This window comes from Mus caroli, chromosome 5, assembly GCF_900094665.2.
Source record: "Mus caroli chromosome 5, CAROLI_EIJ_v1.1, whole genome shotgun sequence".
Taxonomy (NCBI): Eukaryota; Metazoa; Chordata; class Mammalia; order Rodentia; family Muridae; genus Mus; species Mus caroli.
This window is the reverse complement of record NC_034574.1, coordinates 81,796,485-81,818,994: the sequence shown is the minus strand read 5'-3', so window position 1 is coordinate 81,818,994 and position 22,510 is coordinate 81,796,485. Positions and strand designations below refer to the sequence as shown.

General features: G+C 38.4%; 1 protein-coding gene across 1 annotated transcript in view; it reads left to right on the top strand.

The window, feature by feature from the left end:
- The window catches only part of Jchain (joining chain of multimeric IgA and IgM), a 35,057-nt gene extending 15,893 nt beyond the window's left edge, over positions 1-19,164 (top strand). Inside the window, exons 2-5 of the mRNA XM_021163776.2 lie at positions 11,771-11,988; positions 13,510-13,630; positions 17,188-17,268; positions 18,238-19,164. Coding sequence (XP_021019435.1) covers positions 11,925-11,988; positions 13,510-13,630; positions 17,188-17,268; positions 18,238-18,451 — 480 coding nt within the window. The 5' untranslated portion in view covers positions 11,771-11,924 and the 3' untranslated portion in view covers positions 18,452-19,164. The remainder of the gene's footprint in view (positions 1-11,770; positions 11,989-13,509; positions 13,631-17,187; positions 17,269-18,237) is intronic.
- Positions 19,165-22,510: the final 3,346 nt, after the last annotated feature.

Sequence of the window (22,510 nt, the reverse complement as noted above, 5' to 3'; positions counted from 1 at the left end):
AGCCACCATGTGGTTGCTGGGATTTGAACTCTGGACCTTCGGAAGAGCAGTCGGGTGCTCTTACCCACTGAGCCATCTCACCAGCCCCGATGATTTCTTCCTAAGGTCAGATGAAATTAACCTTAATTTCAGCTGCAACCTAAATTCCCCACTGCTGTGTAATGTAACTTATTCACAGGTTCTAAGGAACAGATATGGCCATATGTAGTATTTAAGTTGATCTGAATAAAAAAGGTTATTTTCAGTAATGTTAATAATCATAAATGCCAAAAGAACCAAGTGCTGTTACATTTCAGCCATATTCTAGGTACTTTATACTTATTATCATCAGTTTTAATGACATGTATGCCTCAGCTATGCCTGTTTTATAAATGAAACAAAAAAGAGATTAGTTTTATTTTTTCAGTGCTAGAGATCAAACCCAGGGCCTTGTGTATACTATTTCTCTGCAGGCTTAGCCCAGGAAAAAGAAATTTTAAATAGCTTTCCAAAGTCTTATTGAACCCAGACTGTTGTGGGAAATATTAAAAAGAATGGAAATTCCCATGCTGTGCTGGGCACCAGCGGGCCACATGGCTCCAGTGGGGTGTTCTCAACTCAGAGGTCTCTCTAGCTTGGAGTTCCCGAAATGACTGGCTTAAGTTCCCTTGGCGGGTTGTTGCCTTGCCAGTCCCATGTAATGACCACCCAACCCAAGGTCAGATGCCACAACACCCAACAACCTGGTTGAAACAAAACTCTAGAAGCTAATAAGATTAGTCATATTTATATGCTCAATTCACAAGATGCCCAAACAATAATATCAGAGTCAACTGTTAATGATACAAACTGCCCATCTAGATTAGACAAGTTACCCCAATTTTTCTATCCCAATATGATCTTATGTCTACCTATGGCTATTTAAAGTCACACGGAATCTGAATCATCCTGCTCATTGCCCTCCATCTTGCTTCCTTCCTCTCTCCTGATTAGCTCCGTGTCTCTGCAACTCTTAGCGCTGCTTCCCTTTCCCCTGTCCAATCTCAGGCTTCTTGTTGTATAAATAATTGAATCAACTGGGCAGGGAAAATCTCGCTACACATCACACTTTCTGTTCAAATAAAAAACCCTTTTATCTCAAATATAAATTGATCACAAATATTACCATTTTGTAATGTATAAAGTACAAGCTAGACCTAACACCCAGTCCAACATTTTTTTGTCAATAAAATAGAACTCTGTCCTCTTCCCTAACTCTAAGGGCTTATAATTCTACACTTGACTTATATCCTGGTTTTAGATTGTTTGCCATCTGAAAACTGTCCTCTCAAATCTGTTTTCTCAATGGAAATAGCCTGGGTTGGGCTATGAGACCATAGAATTCTTTCAACCCCATCAGAAATCCAAGAATGACCAACATATCTGAAGATATAGGAGGCTGACCATGAGGTGGGCCGTTGTTGCATGGGGGTTGGAGGGCCGTTGCAACGACCCGCCAAGGGAACTTAGCAAGTTGGGTACAGCTGTTTCAGGAGCTCTGGGCCAGAGAGACCTCTGAGTTGAGAAAACGCCACTGGATCCATGTGGCCCACCAGTGTCTGGTGTAGTGTGGGAATTGCAGTTCTTTTTAATATTTCCCACAACAGGTGGCAAATAGAGAGCCACAGATAGATGGTATAGCAGGATGGCTGCTCTAGGCAGAGAGATTAACAAGTAAAAACTGCCAGCCAGGCGTGGTGGCACACGCCTTTAATCCCAGCATTTGGGAGGCAGGGGCAGGCAGATTTCTGAGTTCGAGGCCAGCCTGTTCTACAAAGTGAGTTCCAGGACAGCCAGGGCTAAACAGAGAAACCCTGTCTCGAAAAACCAAAAACCAACCAAACAAACAAAAAAATCCAAAACTGCCTGCTTCCTATAGGCAGATATTAGTGAAAGTTTGAATTAATTGCTCTAAAGATGGTATGAAGTTATATTGCTCTATTACACCTTACAGGATACTCAAAATCTGTCTAATGTGTTCTCCACAGGAATCTTGGGTTATCATCCTGCTTGGCAACATAGATAAGGCCTAAGAATAGGCCTTTGGATTGTTTTAATTTTCACAATGGGTGTGAGTTTGAGTTTTGTGGTTATATTATTCCTCTGGGAGAGAGGTCAAAATAAAGGTTTTTCTGGTTACTGCGTGTACTGGCTAGTTTTGTGTCAACTTGATACAAGCTGGAGTTATCACAGAGAAAGGAGCTTCAGTTGAGGAAATGCCTCCATGAGATCCAGCTGTAAGGCATTTCTCAATTAGTGATCAAGGGGGAAAGGCCCCTTGTGGGTGGTGCCATCTCTGGGCTGGTAGTCTTGGTTCTATAAGAGAGCAGGCTGAGCAAGCCAGGGGAAGCAAGCCAGTAAGTAACATTCCTTCTCGGCCTCTGTATCAGCTCCTGCTTCCTGACCTGCTTGAGTTCCAGTTCTGACATCCTTTGGCGATTAATAGCAATGTGGAAAGTGTAAGCTGAATAAACCCTTTCCTCCCTAACTTGCTTCTTGGTCATGATGTTTGTGCAGGAATAGAAACCCTGACTAAGACACTGCCTCAAGGATCTGCTGATCTGGGAGAGATGTTTTTTCTTTTCATTTTTAGAAAAGGTGATTAGTGTCTATACGTCTTCCAGAGTAACATGGAACAGATTTTGTTGCGCACACCTTGGCCGGCCGGCAAGGAAGACACAACACGGTTGGATTCTTCCCAACAGCCTTTATTGCAGGAACACCTCGATGTTGCTACAGGGACCCCAGGAAACCAGGAAGGTCTGCTTATATACTATCAGCCCCCATGCACTCACAGCAGGCCACGTCACCTCACCAGGCACGCAGCTTCAGCCAATCAGGGCGGCAGGGGCATGTCTCCACCAAATATGGACTTGTTTACACCACCAGCATCATGGTGCACCTGTGCAGCTCTCACGATGGTCGTGGCTTATTTTCAGGTGTATGAGGAAGTCAGGTGCAAGTCGTAAGACTTAGCTGCAGTCCCGGGCACCATCTTGGGACTGCTGCCACACCCGCTCCTCACAAGATTTGATAGAGGAGACCCCCCAGAGAACTAGATTCCAGAGAATCAAACAAAAAAAAGTTATCTTGATGATACTAAAATTTTGTTTTGATATTTGTATATTACAGAATATACAGCCTTGGTGAGTCTCATCTTGTGGGTGCAATAGCATAGATGTATGTGTTTGTGGAGGGACAACTAGAGTCTCATCCTCAGGAGTCCACTTCCTTTGAGATAGGTCTCTCATTCACTCAGAGCTCACCAACTAGGACATACTGGCCCATGAAAACCACAGATCCTCCTTCCTGTGCCTACCTCCTCAGCATTGAGATTATGAGCACTGCCATGCCAGCACACCTGAAATTTACACGGGTTCTAAACATCAAATTCAGGTCCTTGTGCTTACAGGGCAAGTGTTTTTACTGACTGAGCCAACCATAGCCCTGCATTTGATATTTTTAAATAACTGATTGGTCATTTTTCATGTATTATTCTTTTTCCATGTTCTCAAGAAAAATGTATTTAATGTGGTAATGATGGCAAATACAAACACTGATAAAATAATTAGAATAAGGAAATATGTATCTTCTGAACTATATTCTCTCTCTCACTTTCTTTTCTTTTCTTTTCTTTCTTTCTTTTTTTTTTTTTTTTTTTGGTTTTTCGAGACAGGGTTTCTCTGTATAGCCCTGGCTGTCCAGGAACTCACTCTGTAGACCAGGCTGGCCTCAAACTCAGAAATCCACCTGCCTCTGCCTCCCGAGTGCTGGGATTAAAGGCGTGTGTCACCATGCCCGGCTCCTCTCTCATTTTTTTACTCTCTCTAGAGCAGTGGTTCTTTAATATAGCCTAATGCTGCAACCTTTAGTTCCTCATGTTGTGGTGACCCTCAACCATAAAATTATTTTTATTGCTACTTCATAAGTGGAATTTTGCTACTGTTATGAATTGTAATGTTAATATCTTATATGCAGGATATCTATATGTGATGACTGGACATGACCTACAGGTTGAGAACTGCTGTTCTAGGTCTCACACTAACTGATACTAGCCTGGGATTTACTATGTAGCCCAGGCTGTGTTCAAACTCCTGTCAATGCTCCTGCTTCAGTCTTCTGAGCACCAGAATTATAGAAATGAGTCTTGCTCTTTAATCTAACAAATCTGCTGTATATGTATGGATATGTATATGAATGTGCTTGTATGGGCTCATGTGTGTGTGTGTACATGTGCATGTGTATGTGTGGAATGTGTGCATATACACAAATGTGTGCTTATGTGTGTATGTGCTTATGTGTGTGTTGGTGGTGCACACTCATTGAACTATATCCTCAGCCCTATGGTTCCCATTTGGTTTTTTTTCATATTCTTTTTTTAAGTGCCATTTGAAACTGCTCTTTAAGAACCCCACTGTGCTTCAAGGAAGCATTCATTTAGTGTAAGAGAGAAATTATATACATATGAAGAAAATGACTTTAAAAAGGTGAAGGAATGTGCTAATTTATATAAGGTAATGTGGGGACACAAGTGGAGTTTATTGCAATCTATTTTAATAGTAAAGGGTGACTTGAATTAAGTTGTGACTTGCTAAGATTAAATTAAAATACTTTATGATTTTTGATAAGGATTGTGTGGTAAACGGTTAAATTTTTGGTAAGGAAATGACAGAATAAAAGAATTGTAAAACAGGAAACAGCAAATAGTATATCACAGGAAAGGAAAGACACCATATTTGCCTGTAGCAGCAGCCTCCTCCCCAAATAGATGATACATTTCCTTAAAGCACAGCTAGACCAGAGAGTACTGGGGCTGATGGACCAAAAATGGTGTTTGAAGGATTCTCTTGGGATGATGTTTGTTATCATGTCAACAGAAAAATGACCATGAACTCTAAGCTTATTTTTTTTTTCCAAATGAAGTTTGGAAGTAGGCCACTTGTCGATTAGGACCTGTGGGTGAGGGTTAGCTTTGGGTTCTGCCAGTCAGCCAACAGGCAGATCTCAATAGCAATTCTATGAAAAACCACTGCAGGTGCAAGTTTATTTAAAAACAGACCACAGCCCAGGTGCAATTCTCCTTATAAACATTTTAACCACAAGCCTGCCCTAAGAGTCTGTGTGGAAAGGTATTTTGAAAATAAAAATGAGTTTAGCTTTTTTCTTGTCTTAAATTTTTGATTTTTAGAAACATTTTGTAATAAGGTTTCTCCCTATGTTTTGAGTTCTTTTAAGATTTAAGATTTTGCTGTTTGATATCCAAATAGAAATTTGACAAATACTGTGATTGACTAAATACCAATATTGAAATTTCTGTATGCAAAAGCCAAAATATTTAGGGCTAAAAATGCTAATTAGAAGAGATTTCTCCATACAGATGAGGAAAAAAATGAGTTTATAAGATTTTGGGGACCTTGGGAGGTAAAATGAACTGAAAGTTAGTCCCTGGTTCCACTTTTGTCTTTAGAATCACAGGCTGATTTTAAAATTCAGATTAGAGTCTAGTGTGTGCACCATACACCCATGATTCCAGTAATTCAGAGTTGGAGGCAAGGAAATCAGGAGTTCAGGGCCAGCCTCATCTCCATAGCATGTTTGAGGCTAGCCTGGGTTACATGAAACCCTGTGTCAACAAAGGAGGAAACAAACAAAAATCCAAAATAGATTATATTTTTTATTTATTTCTTTTTGTTTTGTGATTTTCTTTTTTTGAGACAGAATATCATGTGACGTAAGTTACTATGTAGCTGAAAAATGACCTCAAACTTGGTATCTTTGTACCTCCATCTCACAAAGTGTTAGGATTATAGGCATGAGCCACCGTGCCAAGAAAAACATGTAAAATTGAAAAAGGAAAAAAATTTCTCTTGGGCCAGTGAGATGGCTTAATGTGTAGAGAAACTTATGGCAGAAGCCTAACCTCCAGGTTAGTGGAAGGACAGTACTGACCCCCAAATGTTGTCTTCTTACCTCCACATATGCACTGTGCATACATGGCTGCACTCACACAACTATACACACACATAGTAATAATATTAATAATAGTAAAGAAAATGATTGTTACACATTTCTCTTATAAGGAAGCATATAGTGTCATTTACATTTTCCTCCTCACTCTGCTGCATGTAGGGGGTTTTCTTCCTTGCTCCATGACCTGTGCAGACATGTCTTCCCCATCTAATTCCATTCATGTGATGTTTCTTTTATTGCAGTAGTATTTTTTTTTTTTGTTGTTGTTGTTGTTCCTGTGCTAGGCAGAAAAATGACCCCTTCACAATGCCCATGCCTTGTGCAGGACAGATGATGTAATAGTTAAGAGTACTTGTTCTTGGAATTTGTGACTCGAGCTGTATATATAGCAGAGGGTGGCCTAGTCGGTCATCAATGGGAGGAGAGGCCCTTGGTCCTGTGAAGGCTCTATGCCCCAGTATAGGGGAATGCCAGGGCCATGAATGGGAGCAGGTGGGCTGGGAAGCAGGGGTTGGTGGGAGGGGATAGGGGATTTTCAGAGGGGAAACTAGGATAACATTTGAGGTGTAAATAAAGAAAATATCTAATAACAATAACAAAAAGAGTACTTGCTCTTGCAGGAAAGCCAGGCTCTATTTCCAACAACATCGAGTTATGGTTGCACCGTTCATAACTCTGGTTCCAGGGCAGATTTTGATGTTAAAGGGATGTTAAAGGGGGGATGTTCTCAGGTTCTAGAATCTCAGAAAAACTTGAAGCCAGCAGGGCAATGGGGAATAGGTTTTAACAAAAGCAAGAGATAAATTCTGCCAACAGTTTGAATGAGTTTGAAAGTGGCTTATCTCTCAGTGTGTTGAGATAAGAGTCTGGGGACAAGGAATATAGCTTGGAGACAGACTGCTGTCAAGCACATGGGCCTCCAGTTCACTGCCAGTGCAAAAATAACCAAAAACCCCCAAATCTACAGCTTAGGTTGACAGACACTTCAGACTAAGATGCAAACTTGGAGTGAACTGATTAGCCTGGCCTACCTATGGATGTAACACAACTCCAGAAATCATCAATGGTGGTGTTTGAAATCACTCTGTATGGTCATTTGTTATGAAGCTTCATCTTGTTTATTCATGTTTCTGCCTGGATGTGCCTCCTCAAAGCCTTTCCCAGGAATACTCTCTGATGGAGGTGACCCCAGCCCTGCTTCACATGCTCGTCATATTATTCTTGTGCGGATTTCTTTTTGAGCGTATATCACAATGTGTGAGTTTTTATTTAGCTTTCTTTTTCTTGCTAGTCTTCCTGATCAGAATATAATGTCTGGAAGACAGGGCCTTTTAGAACGTAGAAAACAACACAGCAAGGGTCATGCTGGGGAGGATATATTACCAGTAAGAACAAATGGTTTAGCTACGTTTTATCGTAGGGAAATCCACCATCCTCCCTTTTCAGACAGTATCTGTCTTTGTATCCTTCACTGGTTTTGAATTTATGGCAGTCTTCCTGTATCAGCCACATGAGTGCTGAAATTGCAGGAGTGAGCTACTATGCCCAGCTAAAAAACTCTGTCCTCTATTAGTAACCAGGTACATCACTGATGGTGGTAACCTGGGACATTTGGGAAGCTTTAGTTTGTTTAATGTTGCACTGATATTGAATATATTTCACATGCGTTTTATTCAAACACCTGTTTCCACTTCTGAATGCTTTGTGTTTATGAATTCACTGTTCTCTGCTTTGAAGATTTTACCTCTAGTTCTAATCGAATCTTCCCTTAGTTTACTTCTTTGAGTTGATCCAACAACTCTTACCTTCCCCTAATCCTAACCCTTTCTGCTCTGCCTTTAGTGTCAAAGTTATAAAAGTTAGAGAAAGAGTTATATGGAGATATGGTAAATGCTGTGTTTCTGACGGGTCACTGTCATAGCTACATGGTAAGCTGGGTTTTGGGAAGAGAAATCTCCATGTCAGTTTCCTCCTTATTTATTTTTGTGGGAGTGCCTGTTAGTTGTGGTTGGCTGAGTGTGTTATACAGCACCTCAAGCACATGTGTTCATCTTCTTCTAAAATCAGTACATTTTCTTTTTAGAATTGATGTGTTTAGAGTCTGTTTACAAGAATGCTAAGAAAAATCTGAAGGATGACTGTTCTCTCTTACCTCCTGTATCCTTTATGATAATACCAAGGGAACTATCAAATATATTAAGGAGTTCACATATGTATTGCACCTTTTGTAGCATTTTTGGGAATACTCAGAAGTTATTTTAATAGGGATTTATTTTTTATGTATATAGGTGTTTGTCTGCATGCATGGATATGTACTATGTGTGTGCTGTGTAACCAGGGAAGCCAGGAGAGGGGATCAAACTCCCTGTACTAGAGTTATAGATGGTTGTCAGCTGCCACTTGGATGTTGAGAACTGAACTCAGGTCCTCTGCAAGAACAGCCAGTACTCTTAATTATTGAGCTTTCTCTCCAGTCCCAGAAGTTTTTTTTTTTAAGTCGAAAAGATTATTAGATTATTTGAAATTTATAGATTGACATTTTGTTCAATATTGAATGTGTACTTTGTTTTTTCTATTTGTTGGGTGATTTGGGAAATGTTTATTTATTATTACAACTTGTTTTTCCACTTCTATTTCAAGGTCAAATGGGAAATATGAAGCATCACACTAAGTGTAGAGTGTAACCCATTATAAAGAATATCAAGAGATTTCTGCTCCATCTTAGACATGCAGCCAAGAAGGCTATTAACATATCACCTCTTTAAAGTGTCCAAGGGGCAGAATGCCAGGCTGCTATCAAAGATTCCCTTATATGAGTGGAGGCTTTTACAGGGAGAAAAGTCACTGAAGATAGAGGATAAAGGAGAGATTGAGCATATTGCCAAGTACTCCTTGTTCTTTTTTGGATGAAAAGGGAAATTTCAGTTTGAAGCTGGCCTTGGTTGCTCATGCCTGCAATCCCAGCACTTGGGGCGGAGGCTGGAGTTCAAGCTCATACAGAGCACACAATAAGTTTTAGTTCAGTCTGAGATGCAGTGTGAGACTGCTCCTCCTCCTTCAACAACAGCAAGAAAACAACATTTCAGTCTTTTGGTCATGTATCTATATGACCACATGATTTGACTTGAAATGAGTTGATGCACACAAATGTACTTATTAATGGGTTGTTAGGCTGTAGATAGGACTTTAGAGGACTAGCTTAGAGAACTCTCCCGGCACGCAGCACTGCTCCACTGAATGTCTTTCTTGCTTTCTTGCTTGCTTCCTTGCTTCTCTTCTCTTCTCTTCTTCCCTTTTCTTTCTTTCTTTCTTTCTCTCTCTCTCTCTCTTTCTTTCTTTCAAAAGATTTACTTATTTTATTTATATGAGTACACTGTAGCTGACTTCAGACACACCAGAAGGGGCATCAGATCCCATTACAGATGGTTGTGAGCCACCATGTGGTTGCTGGGAACTGAACTCAGGACTTCATGGAAGAGCAGTCAGTGCTCTTAACTGCTGAGCCATCTTTCCAGCCCCTGAACATATTTCTTAATAACATAAATGAAATTTAAAACTGATGGTACATGTATCATGGTTGCACACATTGTGAAATTGAGGGAAATAACTAATGTGCTGGTTTGTAAAACATTGATTCCAAAGGATTGTAATGTTGGTCCGAATTTAGCAAGACAACATTTAACACGTCAAGTGATTCCAGGTAATCACTAGACTACACAGGCAAACACTGGTCTCAGACCCTGTATTGCCAGCCTAAGATACTCCCTTCCAGTGACCAAAGTACAGTACAGAATCATATTTAGAGTTACACACATAGTTATATACAATGGGCACACTAAGCTCCAAGATAATGAAAACAGGATGGAGGATAAGATTAAGAGATGGAAAGACCAAACCCAGAACTTTCCTCCCTTCATCTTAGTAATCACAAGTAACATTATCTGCTTTATACAAAAGAATTTGAGAAATCATTGCTTTGTTTGGGGGATATATCCAAATTTCCCAAGGAAGGCACTTGAGGCTTGAGTATATTTTCAAAGAAATAGTGACTTACACTATCCTTTAACCTTTAAGGGGAAAAGCGAGTCAGGTCTCATGTATCCCAGGCTGACCTTTGATTTGCTATGAAGCCAAGGTTGGCCTTGAACCCATGATCTTTTTGTTTCTATCTCTCTAGTGCTCAGCAATTCATCCATTATTTCTCATTCATATTCTCAGTCTGTGTGCTATAGCCTAAGGTGGTCATTTAGAAACTATAGTTGGAGGAAGAAATCTTAGGTGGTTGATATTTGTTTTGATTTCCATAATTACCACAAATGTCCTTTTAATGTGTTTGCTTTTCTGAGAGATAGAATTGCTCCCATGCCCTCTCTCCCTATTTCTCTCTCTCTTCTATCCTTTTATTCTCCTGGAGTCAGGGTCTTGCTACATTGGTAGATTGGCTTTTAACCCATGATCCTTTCACCTTAGCCTTTTGACTCCTTGGTTACCAGGAGAATGAATTTTCCTTAAACCCTAGTAATTCTTAAGTCCCATTCAGAGTAGTATTTAAAATGAGAATACACTTTGATGGTGTAGTGACATCGTTTCTTCTCCTGCCTGCCACTTTGTTTTTGCTAGACTTTTACTAAAGATTCTGTTTAATTTTTAAAAATTATTTTATGTGTATAGGTTTTTGCCAGTATGTATGTCTGTGTATCATGTACATGTCTGGTGCTTATGGAGGTCACAAGAAGGTGCTGGATCCTCTGGAGCTGGAGTTACAGACAGTTGAAAGCTGCCATGTGGATGTTGGGAATTGAACCTGGGACCTCTGGAAGAGCAGCCAGTGTTCTTAACCGTTGACTCATCTTTTCAGTCCCTCACGACAGATTCTTTGAATGAATGTAATTATGTGCTAGGTTTCATATCTCTGTTGTTTCCTACATTTAGGTTGCCTACTTATGACCCTGAATTATTGTTTATTGCCTCTCAAAAGTCCAGAAGACAGAGAATTAAAGATAAGAATCAAAATAATAATACACTTTGGCTACAGTTACATCAAACATAGTTATCCTGTTTCCAAGACAGAAAATTCTAGGATGTTGGAGATGGGAGTAGGAGTTTCTCTACCCAGAAATTCAGGTTTTTTCTTTGTTTCTTCTTTCTTTGTTTCTTGGTTTCTCTCTCTCTCTCTCTCTCTCTCTCTCTCTCTCTCTTTCTCTATTTTTTTTTTTTACATTTGAAAGTAATTAAGTGAAAAAGATTGAGACCAAGTACTCCAGTGAGTTATTTTTCTGTTGAGACACCATGGATATTGTAGTATGTGGCTCTGAAAGGAATCACTGGGCAAAAAAGTAGAAAGTCGGCCTGTCTTATTAGAGTAAAATGTAACATTAGCTAAGGATCAATTAATTTCACAATCTGCTTATGAAATAACTGAGAGTGGTAAGAATAAGCATATGGATGCTTAAATATGATAATTTGTTAGGTAAAGACTACAGAGAAACTGCTATAATATATTCTTTAAAACACAAAGGCCTTGATTACTTCTGTTTCTTCATTTCTTTTCTTCTCTTTTCCGTCAGTCATCATTCCAGCAGTGACAAAGGTCAAACATTTGATTTGAGGTCTAATATGAGTATAAGTAGAGAACTCATATTTAAACATTCTCAACAGGGCCCTGACTCTACATTCTAGTTAGTCTTGGGGTTCATACATTGCTGAAGCACAAATGAGTCATCAAATCCCAGCTTTCTCTTAGAGGGAAACACGTAAGTATGAACCATGTGCTTCTTTCCAGTGTAGCATGCAGTTCAAACCTGAAGCACCGCTGTGATGACTGCAGCTCACCTGCTCTGGGGTTATTTTAAGAAAGCAGAAGCAGCATCATTTGCACACCCCTTATAGACACACAGTTGGCTATTTGGCTTCAGTCTTTCAACAGTGAAGACAAGATGAAGACCCACTTGCTTCTCTGGGGAGTCCTGGCCATTTTTGTTAGGGCTGTCCTTGTAACAGGTAGGTGGTATCTATACAATAAAGCCAGATAAAAGGGAAAATATGTGTTTCAGGTCTAAAGACTTAAATCTACTCTTCTACTGGCTAGCTGGACAGCTAGCTACCTTCTAACCTCATTGTCAGTGATATATATATATATATATATATATATATATATATATATATATATATATATATATATATATATGAATATATATGAATATATATGAATGATTCATTGTATTCTCTTTGTTTTTTTTTTTTTCCTTCTGTTTGGCTACTCCAGATACTTTGGGGGTATCTATAAGTGTGGCTACACTTATAAATTCTCATGTATAACTTTAAAACCAATAGCTCTCCCTTGAGTCTCTTTAATTACTATTCTAGAGAAGTGAGGTAATAACTGTGGTAATTATGGCATAGATTGTATTTTGATTTTTATCTCCCCAGAGAAATGGAGTCAGAGAGTGAAAACTGACTCTCAGTTAAAGCTTCAGTGCGCACCTATGCATTTATTCATTTTTCTGTATAGTGACACTGTACATCAAATTGAACTCATAGCTAACAATATTTTCTAAATTGTTTTTTCAGCAAAGCTTTGCAGACAGTACTTTACACTGATATATACTCTCACCTTTTATAGAACTCTTCTAGGAAATACTAATACAGGCCTTGTTTCTCTTTCTTGTTGAATCTGTATATTGATTGTGATTATTGTTATGAAAAAATATCGATAGTTTAGGAAAGTTTTGGTGGAGAGTATTAAATCTTACAAAATAAGATAGTCTTGGGAGAAAAGATACTTCTCATACGATTTGAGGGAAATCTTTTTTACAGGAAGCGATGGTAGTTGTGGAAGGACTCTGTTTGCAGTTGGGTTTATAAAGACTGGCTTTCAAGATTGCTTTGATTGGGGAATAGTCTAAATTTATGCTTTATTTTTCATTTAGGTGTTTTCACTGAATTTTACCATGTGCTATCACTAAAATAATTAGAAGCATTAGATACAAATCAGAATTCCTTCAGGCTAGCTGATCTTGAATTTTTCCAACGAAGAAAAAGAAAATTTCTTTTAAAATTTCTTTGCTCTTTTCGACTAGAAAAGAAAACAAATAGAAAGACTAGGACTTATGAACAATAAAAATTAAAGTTTTTGATCCAGGCATGGTGGTGCACACTTGTAACCTCAGCACTCAGGAGATGGAAGTAAGGGGTGGAGAATTTAGAATCAACCATAGCTGCATAGTGAGTTTCAGGCTATCCTGGGCTACATGAGACTCTGTCTGCTATCTTCAGATAAGAAAGGCAAATTATCTCATCTTAGCACATAATGCACTTAAAAAAAAAAAAAGACAGACAATATCTCTTTATGTAATGCAGGGTGTCCTGGAAGTTCCTAGGTAATCCAGGCAGGCCTTGAATTTCCCATCCTCCCTCTTCAATTTCCCAAGCGCTGGAATAGCAGGCCTGCACAGTGACACCAAAGACAACATAGAGTTCTGTTTTCCTTTTTCATGATATAGTTTACCTTTCAAACCCAAGGTGACGACGAAGCGACCATTCTTGCTGACAACAAATGCATGTGTACCCGAGTTACCTCTAGGATCATCCGTTCCACCGAGGATCCTAATGAGGACATTGTGGAGAGAAATATCCGAATTGTGTATGTGACAATCACGTTGCTTTTCTTTTCTCTGTTATAAGAAGATACTTTGTGTTATCAAGCTTTCTTTTCTTTTTCAAGGGAATCATGCAAGTTTTTCTGAAACAGATCCCTGTAGCAGGGAGGGGCCTTGACAGGGGTTGCCTTGTCTAAATGTAGTGTCTTAACCCGCTTTTGATGTGTAGCATCTTTAATAAGATTGAGTCATGAGTTAGATGAAATTGAACTTTGATAACAAGGACATTTTACAGAAGTTGAGGGCAGAAACAAAGGGAACTGGAGGTTCCTACTTAGTCACCAACATGCCCGTTTATAAGCAGCGATTTCAGTTTGAATCAGAATTTTCAGTTATTCTTTATCAGCTTAAACTGCAACTTCAGATAACAGTAAACACTCAACTTTCATTCCATAGTTATTGACTATTGAGTATTATACATTGTGTTCCTAAAAGACGAATTAAAATTGATTGAATTGACCTTTTGCTCATAAATTGGAGTCATCTATTCATTTTATTTCTCATATAGCCCAGGCTTATATACTGGTAGTGCTTAATTAATAGCAAGAATACTGATAATACTTGAGAAATAATGCAATTTCTATTTGAGCCAATCAGTGACAAGTTTTTCTTGTTAAATACTCCCACCTTAATAGTTTTCTCCAATCAAATACTCTTGCAGGAAGAGAACATAGCAGTCAATTCCAGCTATCAATAGGAATATTATGATTAAAAAAATTGTTTCAAGATTTACCTGCATCACTTTGCAATTGTGCACTCTTAACAAATATCAAATTATTTGTCTACTCCAAATCTAAAATTTCTCATCTTTAAATAGAAGAAAAAACAAGCCTACTTTATAGGATTATTAAAAAAAATGAGAATATCTATTGTTTGTAAAGGTTGTGCATACCTGTTGCATATTGTAACAACCCTGTTATTTACTTAACTTTGTGCTTGCTAATCTTATACTGTAGTCCTGAGAAAATGCTGTGGAGCTCGCTTTCCCAGTATTGTTGTCAGTATGCATTACACGTGTGCCTTACCTCCCTACCAAGCTTAGCGTAACTCTCCATCATTCCTGCTATTTCATTCCTGTTGAACAAAATGAAACAGACACCAAGCTCTAGGAGTCCTGGAGTGTGTCTTTATTTCTCCACCTTTGCAGTGGTTTTTACCTTTTCTGTTTTTACATCTACTGGATCCCCTGTTTAAGAATTCTTCCTGTTAGCCCTTTAAAGCTTGGTTAGCTCTTCCTTAGTCTGTGTGTCTAAATTTAGCCATTGAGTTCCACGGGAGGTTTTCTGAAACAGATTCTCATAGCAGGGAGGAGTCTTGAAAGTGGTTGTCTTATTTATTTATTTTTTGACACTTCAGCACTTTTTTTTTGACCAAAATATTGTAGAAATTTATTTATTTAATTGGAATTCTGAGTATGATTTAAAATGAATTAGAGGGTCTGAACTTATTATTATTATTCTTTAATCTTTTTTTACAGTCCAGTTGTGATCCCCCTCCTGGTCCACCCTCTGACTGTTCCCCATCCCATTCCTTCCCCACAGCGCCCCTTCCCACTTCCTGGGGCCTCATTTCAACTTTTTATTAATTATTTTATTTATTTACACCCCAAGTGTTGCTCCCAGAGTTTCCCACCCCTTTTCCCCTCCCTTTAGCCTCTGAGAGAGTACCCTCCTACCCTTCCCCCCACCCCCCTTCTCCAGGGCATCAAGTCTCTACAGGACTAGATACATACTCTCCAATTGAGTCCAGACAAGGCAGTCACTCCTCTGATACTTATGTGCCAGGGGCCTTCAACTCCTATAATCCTTCCCCTAACTCTTCCAAAGGGGTCCCTGACCTCAGTCTAATAGTTGGCTCTAAGTATCTGCATCTGTCTCAGTCAGCTGCTGGTTGAGCCTCTCAGAGGATAGCCATGCTAGGCTCCCATCTACAAGCACAACATAGCATCAGTAATAGTGTCAGGGCTTGTTTAAATGTAGTAGTTTTAATCCACTTTTGCCATGTAACTCAACTTAAAGTTGAGTTTTATTAACAAGCTTGAGGAAATTTTACAGAAGTTGAAGACAAAAGATTTCAGAACTCTTAAAAGTTATAGATTCTCACAGAGACATGCAATTAGAGGGAATTAGCCCACAGCATTGCACATAAACCATATTGAAGAACCACTTATGTTTTGATCTCCAGGGGGACAATTGCCTAAATATGCATCTAACTCATCTCTTACTTGTATTATATTTTACTGATATCAAATAATTTAGTTATGACTTGATGTGTCATGATGTTTCCTGACAGTGTATTGCCTTTGCTGTGTCATTGTGGAACTGTTCCCAACTCCATCGCTTATTGTAATGGTGCAGACTTTTGAATCTTATTTCTGACCTGTAAAAAAGAGTAAATATATACACATATATTTATATATTTGTAAATATATATTATGTAAATATATAAAAAATATATATTTACACATATATATATTTCTGACTATATAATAATTTATACGAGAACGGTATTTGGCTTGTAGTAGAATCTTATAAATGTTTATTTCTCTGTCATTCCCATTACTGAAAACCTTTTCTGGTGTTAATGAGATGGCTCAGTGCATAAAGGTGTTTGCCTGACAACTTGCGTTTGATCTCCAGGACACTGCATGGTGGAAGGAGAGGACTGACTCCTACAGGTTACCTCTGACCTCCACACATGCTCAGCGACATGAGTACACTCACCATCAACACATACATATAGTAAATAAACAAATGGTAAAACACTTGTCAAAGAGCCTTTATAATCAAATAAAAGAATAGATACATTTGTTCTTCAAAAATGTTTTTATTTGGTGCATAGTCAATGTTGAAGATTAGCACTGGAGATACAATATAAATTATATTTAGTAGTCTATGCTGAACTGCGGATGGTGACACACAGGGATAATCTCAGCATTAGGGAGATGGGACAGAAGAATCAGGAGTTCAGGTCTCTGCTACCAAGTGAGTTTGAAGCCAATCTGAGCTATATGAAACACCATCTCAGTAATGAAACCAATCAAACCTAAGCCAAACAATCCCTTCAAAATAAATGGACAAAATGAAAACTCAATAAAATTCACCCCTAAATAAAAATAATAAAAAAAATCACCTACAAACCATAAAATAAAACACGCCCCAGAAGAATTGCATGGTTATGGTGGTGCACGCAGACATACGTGGAGACAAAACACCTATACACATAAAATGAATAAAAAATAATTCATCATGTATGCATCTTAAAAATATAGATATTTTTGCTTGTTCATTCTATAAGCAATGAACACCTACACACCACACATGTAGCCGTATATAGCCTGGGAAACCAACTAGTGTGTAGACAAGAAACTGATATTTAAAGTATAACAAATTATTGTAAAACCCATGTAATGGTTTACAATTGAGTAAGGTGATGATGAGTACTGGTATAATTAAATAATAAATACTAATCTGTTAAGACCAACAACCAGAAACAACAATATTTGTACTTAATTGTTTTACTGTTCTCTCTCTCTTTTCAGTGTCCCTTTGAACAACAGGGAGAATATCTCTGATCCCACCTCCCCACTGAGAAGGAACTTTGTATACCACTTGTCAGACGTGTAAGATTTTCCTTCATACTTACATATGTTGAAGTTAATAACCTTTAATTAACTTTATTAATAATGATATTTCTGAAAATACACTGGGGTGTAAACATTGACAAATGTCTGAACTTTAGAATACACTGATTCTTAGGCTAATGATTAGATCCAAAACTTTGTAAAACTAGGTCACAGAAAAATAGTAGTGGTAAGTATATTCCAAAGAAGAAATTATTGTCATTTATATAGAAGGGGCCAATTTATTTCAACATTTAAATAAGCAGTGTTTAGCTTTTAGTATTTATGTGTTTCTTTGGTGATGATAGAATCCAATGTTAAACAGCTTAAAAATATTCTCTCACTGGGTATGGTGGCACCTGGCTCTAATCTCAGCACTCAGGAGGCACAGGTAGATGGATTTTTCAGTTAGAGGCCAGTGTGGTCTAGAGAATGTTTCCTAGGACTGCCAGGGCTATGCAGAGAAACTCTGCCTTGAATCACCCTCCCCTCCCCGAAAAAAGACCACACAAAAACTCCCCTCAGGAGTGTGGTGCAGGAGCAGGAGGCCTGACAGTTCCAGGCCAGCATGAGCAACATAGTGAGACACTGTTTCCCCTGAGTGCATTTGTACTACGTGTGTATCTATGTGTTAATATAGATAGAGGCCTCTTGTCACTAGAACTGAATTTATTGAACCATGCACAGAGCTAGGGATAGACTCACGTAGTGGAAGCTGTGGTATAGTATGGGTAAGATGAGCCTCTCATCATATCATTAATTATAGTGCTGATTTGCAGTATTTTTTGCATGAAAGATTCAAGAATTTTGTAAGGTATTCCTTGCTGTGCAGATGATTAGGTCTGGAAAGAATCATCATTTATTGTATGTTAGAGCTGCAAGAACAAGCAGACTTCAGATAACATTTATAATGACTTGTATATTGAGATAACATTTGCTGAGGGATTTCTAATGCATGTTTATTTTCAGCTGTAAGAAATGCGATCCTGTGGAAGTGGAGCTGGAAGATCAGGTTGTTACTGCCACCCAGAGCAACATCTGCAATGAAGATGATGGTGTTCCTGAGACCTGCTACATGTATGACAGAAACAAGTGCTATACCACTATGGTCCCACTTAGGTATCATAGTGAGACCAAAATGGTGCAAGCAGCCTTGACCCCTGATTCTTGCTATCCTGACTAGTTTGAACTACTCACCATGCAGCTCGTTGTCCTTAGAGGCTCTCCATTTGCATCCAGAAGTTATACTCACTGCTAATGAATTTGAAACCAGACTTTTTTCCCCCTGTGGTATAAAACTAATGTTCCCTTTCGATCATTAGAATATCAGAATTGCTGTCATTATTATGTAATTCTTTCTCAATTCGAAGTAGTAAATCCTCATGTCTGCTCAAGGAGATATGTTTAAAAGTTCATTTTCCAGTGTTTAAAATTGTAAACAAGGGGAGAAAGTAAAATTCCAGGAGTAAAAGTCAAGAGGTATAATTAAACCCAACCCTTTCCTTCCTTCCTCTGCTGTGGAGAGCTGGAGCTTTCGCACATCCTGTACTAGTCTTTCTCTTAACCTCTCACAGTGTAGAGAAAACAGCCAATGAACACAGGAAGTTACATATCTTCACTAGAAGTTATAAAGGACATGTTTTGGAACTATTTACTAATATTTATGAAAGACTTTATCTGAAAGTGATATAATTTGATGCACAAATGAAAAAAATGGATGTTGATAGAATACATAGACTTGGCATTAGATTTCCTTGATAATATTTTTGACAGTGAGATTATTATCTGAAATTCTTAGGGGGAGTCTTTGGTGTCTCAGCTAAATCTAACGAATTTGTATTCCAAAATATGTATTCTCTAGTACAGTTTGAACAATTAAATAGAGTGCTAAGCATATACTCGTGTGAAATGACTCGTTGGGAAAAATTTTGCTTGTGTTTAACCTTCTTATATGTAAATTAAATATGTTATTATTGACAGTTTGTAAGTATGATGCAACAGTGCATTCATCACTTAGCTTATCTGAGTACATATTTGAGAAATCTTTGTTAATTCTCAGGTAAATTTAAGTACAAAGGCAGGGTCCACAGCATGAAGCACCTTTTAGAAGCAGGAGACGTATGTGCTCTGTGGTAGGCAGCTTGCTTATCATGTTTAAGGTCTTGAGCTTGATGTCCAGCACTGCAAACAGAAGAAAACCAAAGCAAAGCAAAGCAAACAACCACAAACTTTATACAGCTTCATCCAAGTAGAAAGATCTCACTTAAATGGTGAACTTATTTCAAAGTTATAACTTTTCACATACAAAGAAATGTTATGGTATGTCAATGATGTATTTCTCCAAGGGCACTGTGGAAAGTAGCTGCTGATTCAGAGGCTGGCATGAAGATACTTCTGATCTGGGAACAGTGCACTTTCTATGTCTGGGCTGTATGCTGGCAGTGTATATGAGGTTTAGGAGGCAACTCTAATGGTGCAAGTTGAAGTTTATATTCTTACATGGCTGAATTAATACCAGGCAAGGTAACTAAATGTAAGATAATTTCTTTTAAAAATGAAATTACAAATAACTATTTCATAGATTTTTTTATAACAATGACAATCTATCTATCTATATCTATATCATCTATATCTATATCTGGATATGCATTTATAGCTCATTTAGTATGGCAGTCATAGTAGTTAGCAATAGTTATTATAATAGTAAATTACAGTTATTTTGTGTGAATTTTCTTTTGGCTCCTCTCTGACAAGGCAACAAACTAGCGAAAAATACAAATATGTGTTGTAGTTCTTAACTTCAGACCATGAAGGACTTAGAAAAGTAGATTACCAATTTCCTCTCCCAGAGATGCTAATTAAGTAGTTTTGGGTGCAGAAGCTGGAGAAATTGCAACTCTTTTTTTTTTTTGCAGTTCAGTCACTTTATTTTTTTTGTTTGTTTTCACTATATAAGTTATTTAATAAAGGCAGGGAAATTATTTTACTAGCATTGCCTGTATTGTTTTCCTTTTTTTAATATATTTTTTTATTACATATTTTCCTCAATTACATTTCCAATGCTATCCCAAAAGTCCCCCACACCCTCCCCCCCACTTCCCTACCCACCCATTCCCTTTTTTTTTTTTTTTTTTTGCAACTCTTAAAATTCCCAAATTCTGCTGCTGTGGGGAATGGCTCATCTGTAGTATCTGGATTATGAGCCTCTACTTCCACCTAGTGGTTGGATTGCAAAGTAAAACAAAACAAAAAACAAAAAACAAAAAAGTAAAAAAAGTAAAACAAAGTAAAACAACTAGGAGGTTTTTGTTTTTTTGTTTTTGTTTTTTGTCTCCTTTAACCTTTATAGGATTATGAAAAGAGTTCTAGCTTCATTTTATGAATAGCATACCTAAAGTTTTTGAAGATGTTTAGTATGTGTCCCTGAAACAAGGATAGCTGTTGTAGCTTATAGCACTCTGACTGCCATAACATCCCCACTGCTATGGGCTGTACCCCCAAAACCATGAACTTGCTCCCTTCCTTGAGTTGTTGTGATTCTTTTTTGATACAGAGTTTTTCTGTGTGAATCTCTGGCTGTTCCCAAACTTGCTCTATAAACCAGGCTGACTTTGAACTCACAGGGATCCATCTGCCTTTCCTGGGATTAAAGGCATGTGCTACCACTGCCCTGCCCGTTGCTGTAATGCTTTCTACCTAATAGGACCTAGAGTCACCGGAGACAACTCTCTAGGTAGGTTCCTGCGGAGTTTCTATGTGGATGGCTTCATCCCATGGATTGAAGTAGTATAGACCGAATAAAGAGAAGAAAGCAAGCTCAGCCAGCTTTCCTCGCTCTCTGCCTCCCGAATTCAGATGCTCTTGACGTCGCGCCTTCTCTGACATGAAGAGATGTGCTTGCAAACGGTGAATCCAATAAACTGCTTTTTTAGAGCATCAAAAAATAACAGATACAAAAACTCGGTACTGAGTAGCAGGTCTGTGACTGTGATAAATCTGACCACGTGGTTCAGAGGCCTTTGGAACTGACTAGCCAGAGAAATGTGGAATAGTTTAGAACTACAGAAGTCTTGACTGCTGTAAACCAAACTTAATATATTATTATTTTGTCTTAGTTAGGGGTTCCCTTGCTGTGAAGAGACACCATGACAAAGCAACTCTTATAAAGGACACCATTTAATTGGGGCTGCCTTATAGGTTCATAGGTTTAGTCCATTATCATCAACGTGGGAGTATGGCATGGCACAGGAGAAGCGGAGAGTTCTGCATCTTGATCTGACTTCAGCCAGGAGAAAAACTGACTTTCTGCACTGGACAGAACTTCAAAGCCCACATCCACAGAGACACACTTCCTCCAGTAAGGCCATACTTCCTATGGGCCAAATATATTCAGACTGCCAAGTCTGGGAAGGGTGGCATTGAGGAAATCAGACTGCCAAGAGAAATGTGAATAGTGTATTCCTCTTTCATGAAATTTCGGAGGGGAAACCTCTGTTGAGAACTGGTATAGAGTCTGTTCATGGTCCATTCGAGAATAGAATGGGCTGTATTCTGCTAGTGCCCTGAATATCTGAGTGAGTTTGAGTTAAAAAATAATAGCCTAAGTTGGTGGGGAGAGGAAATTTCAAGACAGCATAGCATTCAGGCTGTGGCTTATTTACTGATTAGTGTTCGTACCCAGGTTCACAGTGAGCAAGAATATCTTGTGGAGGGCTGGAGAGATGGCTCAGTAGTTAAGAGCGCTGACTGCTCTTCCAAAGGTTCTGAGTTCAAATCCTAGCAACTACATAGTGGCTGCTAACCATTCATAATGAGATCTGACTCCCTCTTCTGGTGTGTCTGAAGACAACTACAGTGCATTTACATATAATAATAAATCTTTTAAAAAAAGAATATCTTGTGGAACAGAAAGATATGAAATATGTGCATTTTTGGCAAGGAGAAGAGTGTGAGAAAGTTTATATAAAGTTGGTGATGAAGAGTAAAGAAAGCAGCTATAATTGTTAAAGAGTTAGCACCTTACACTCACACTGGGACAACAGGAAAAGTATCTTTAGAGCATGACCCTGTCCACCAAAGATTCCACCTTGTGAAATAAAATTAATTTGAAAGGAGACAGCTTAAACCAAGAATGTAGCTGAAGGACTCTTTTCTTGAAAATAACTCCCTATGTTCAGCCTCCAAGGTACACAGGCCATTACAACTATACGAGAAGGGAGCCAAACTACGTTTTTTTTTTTTT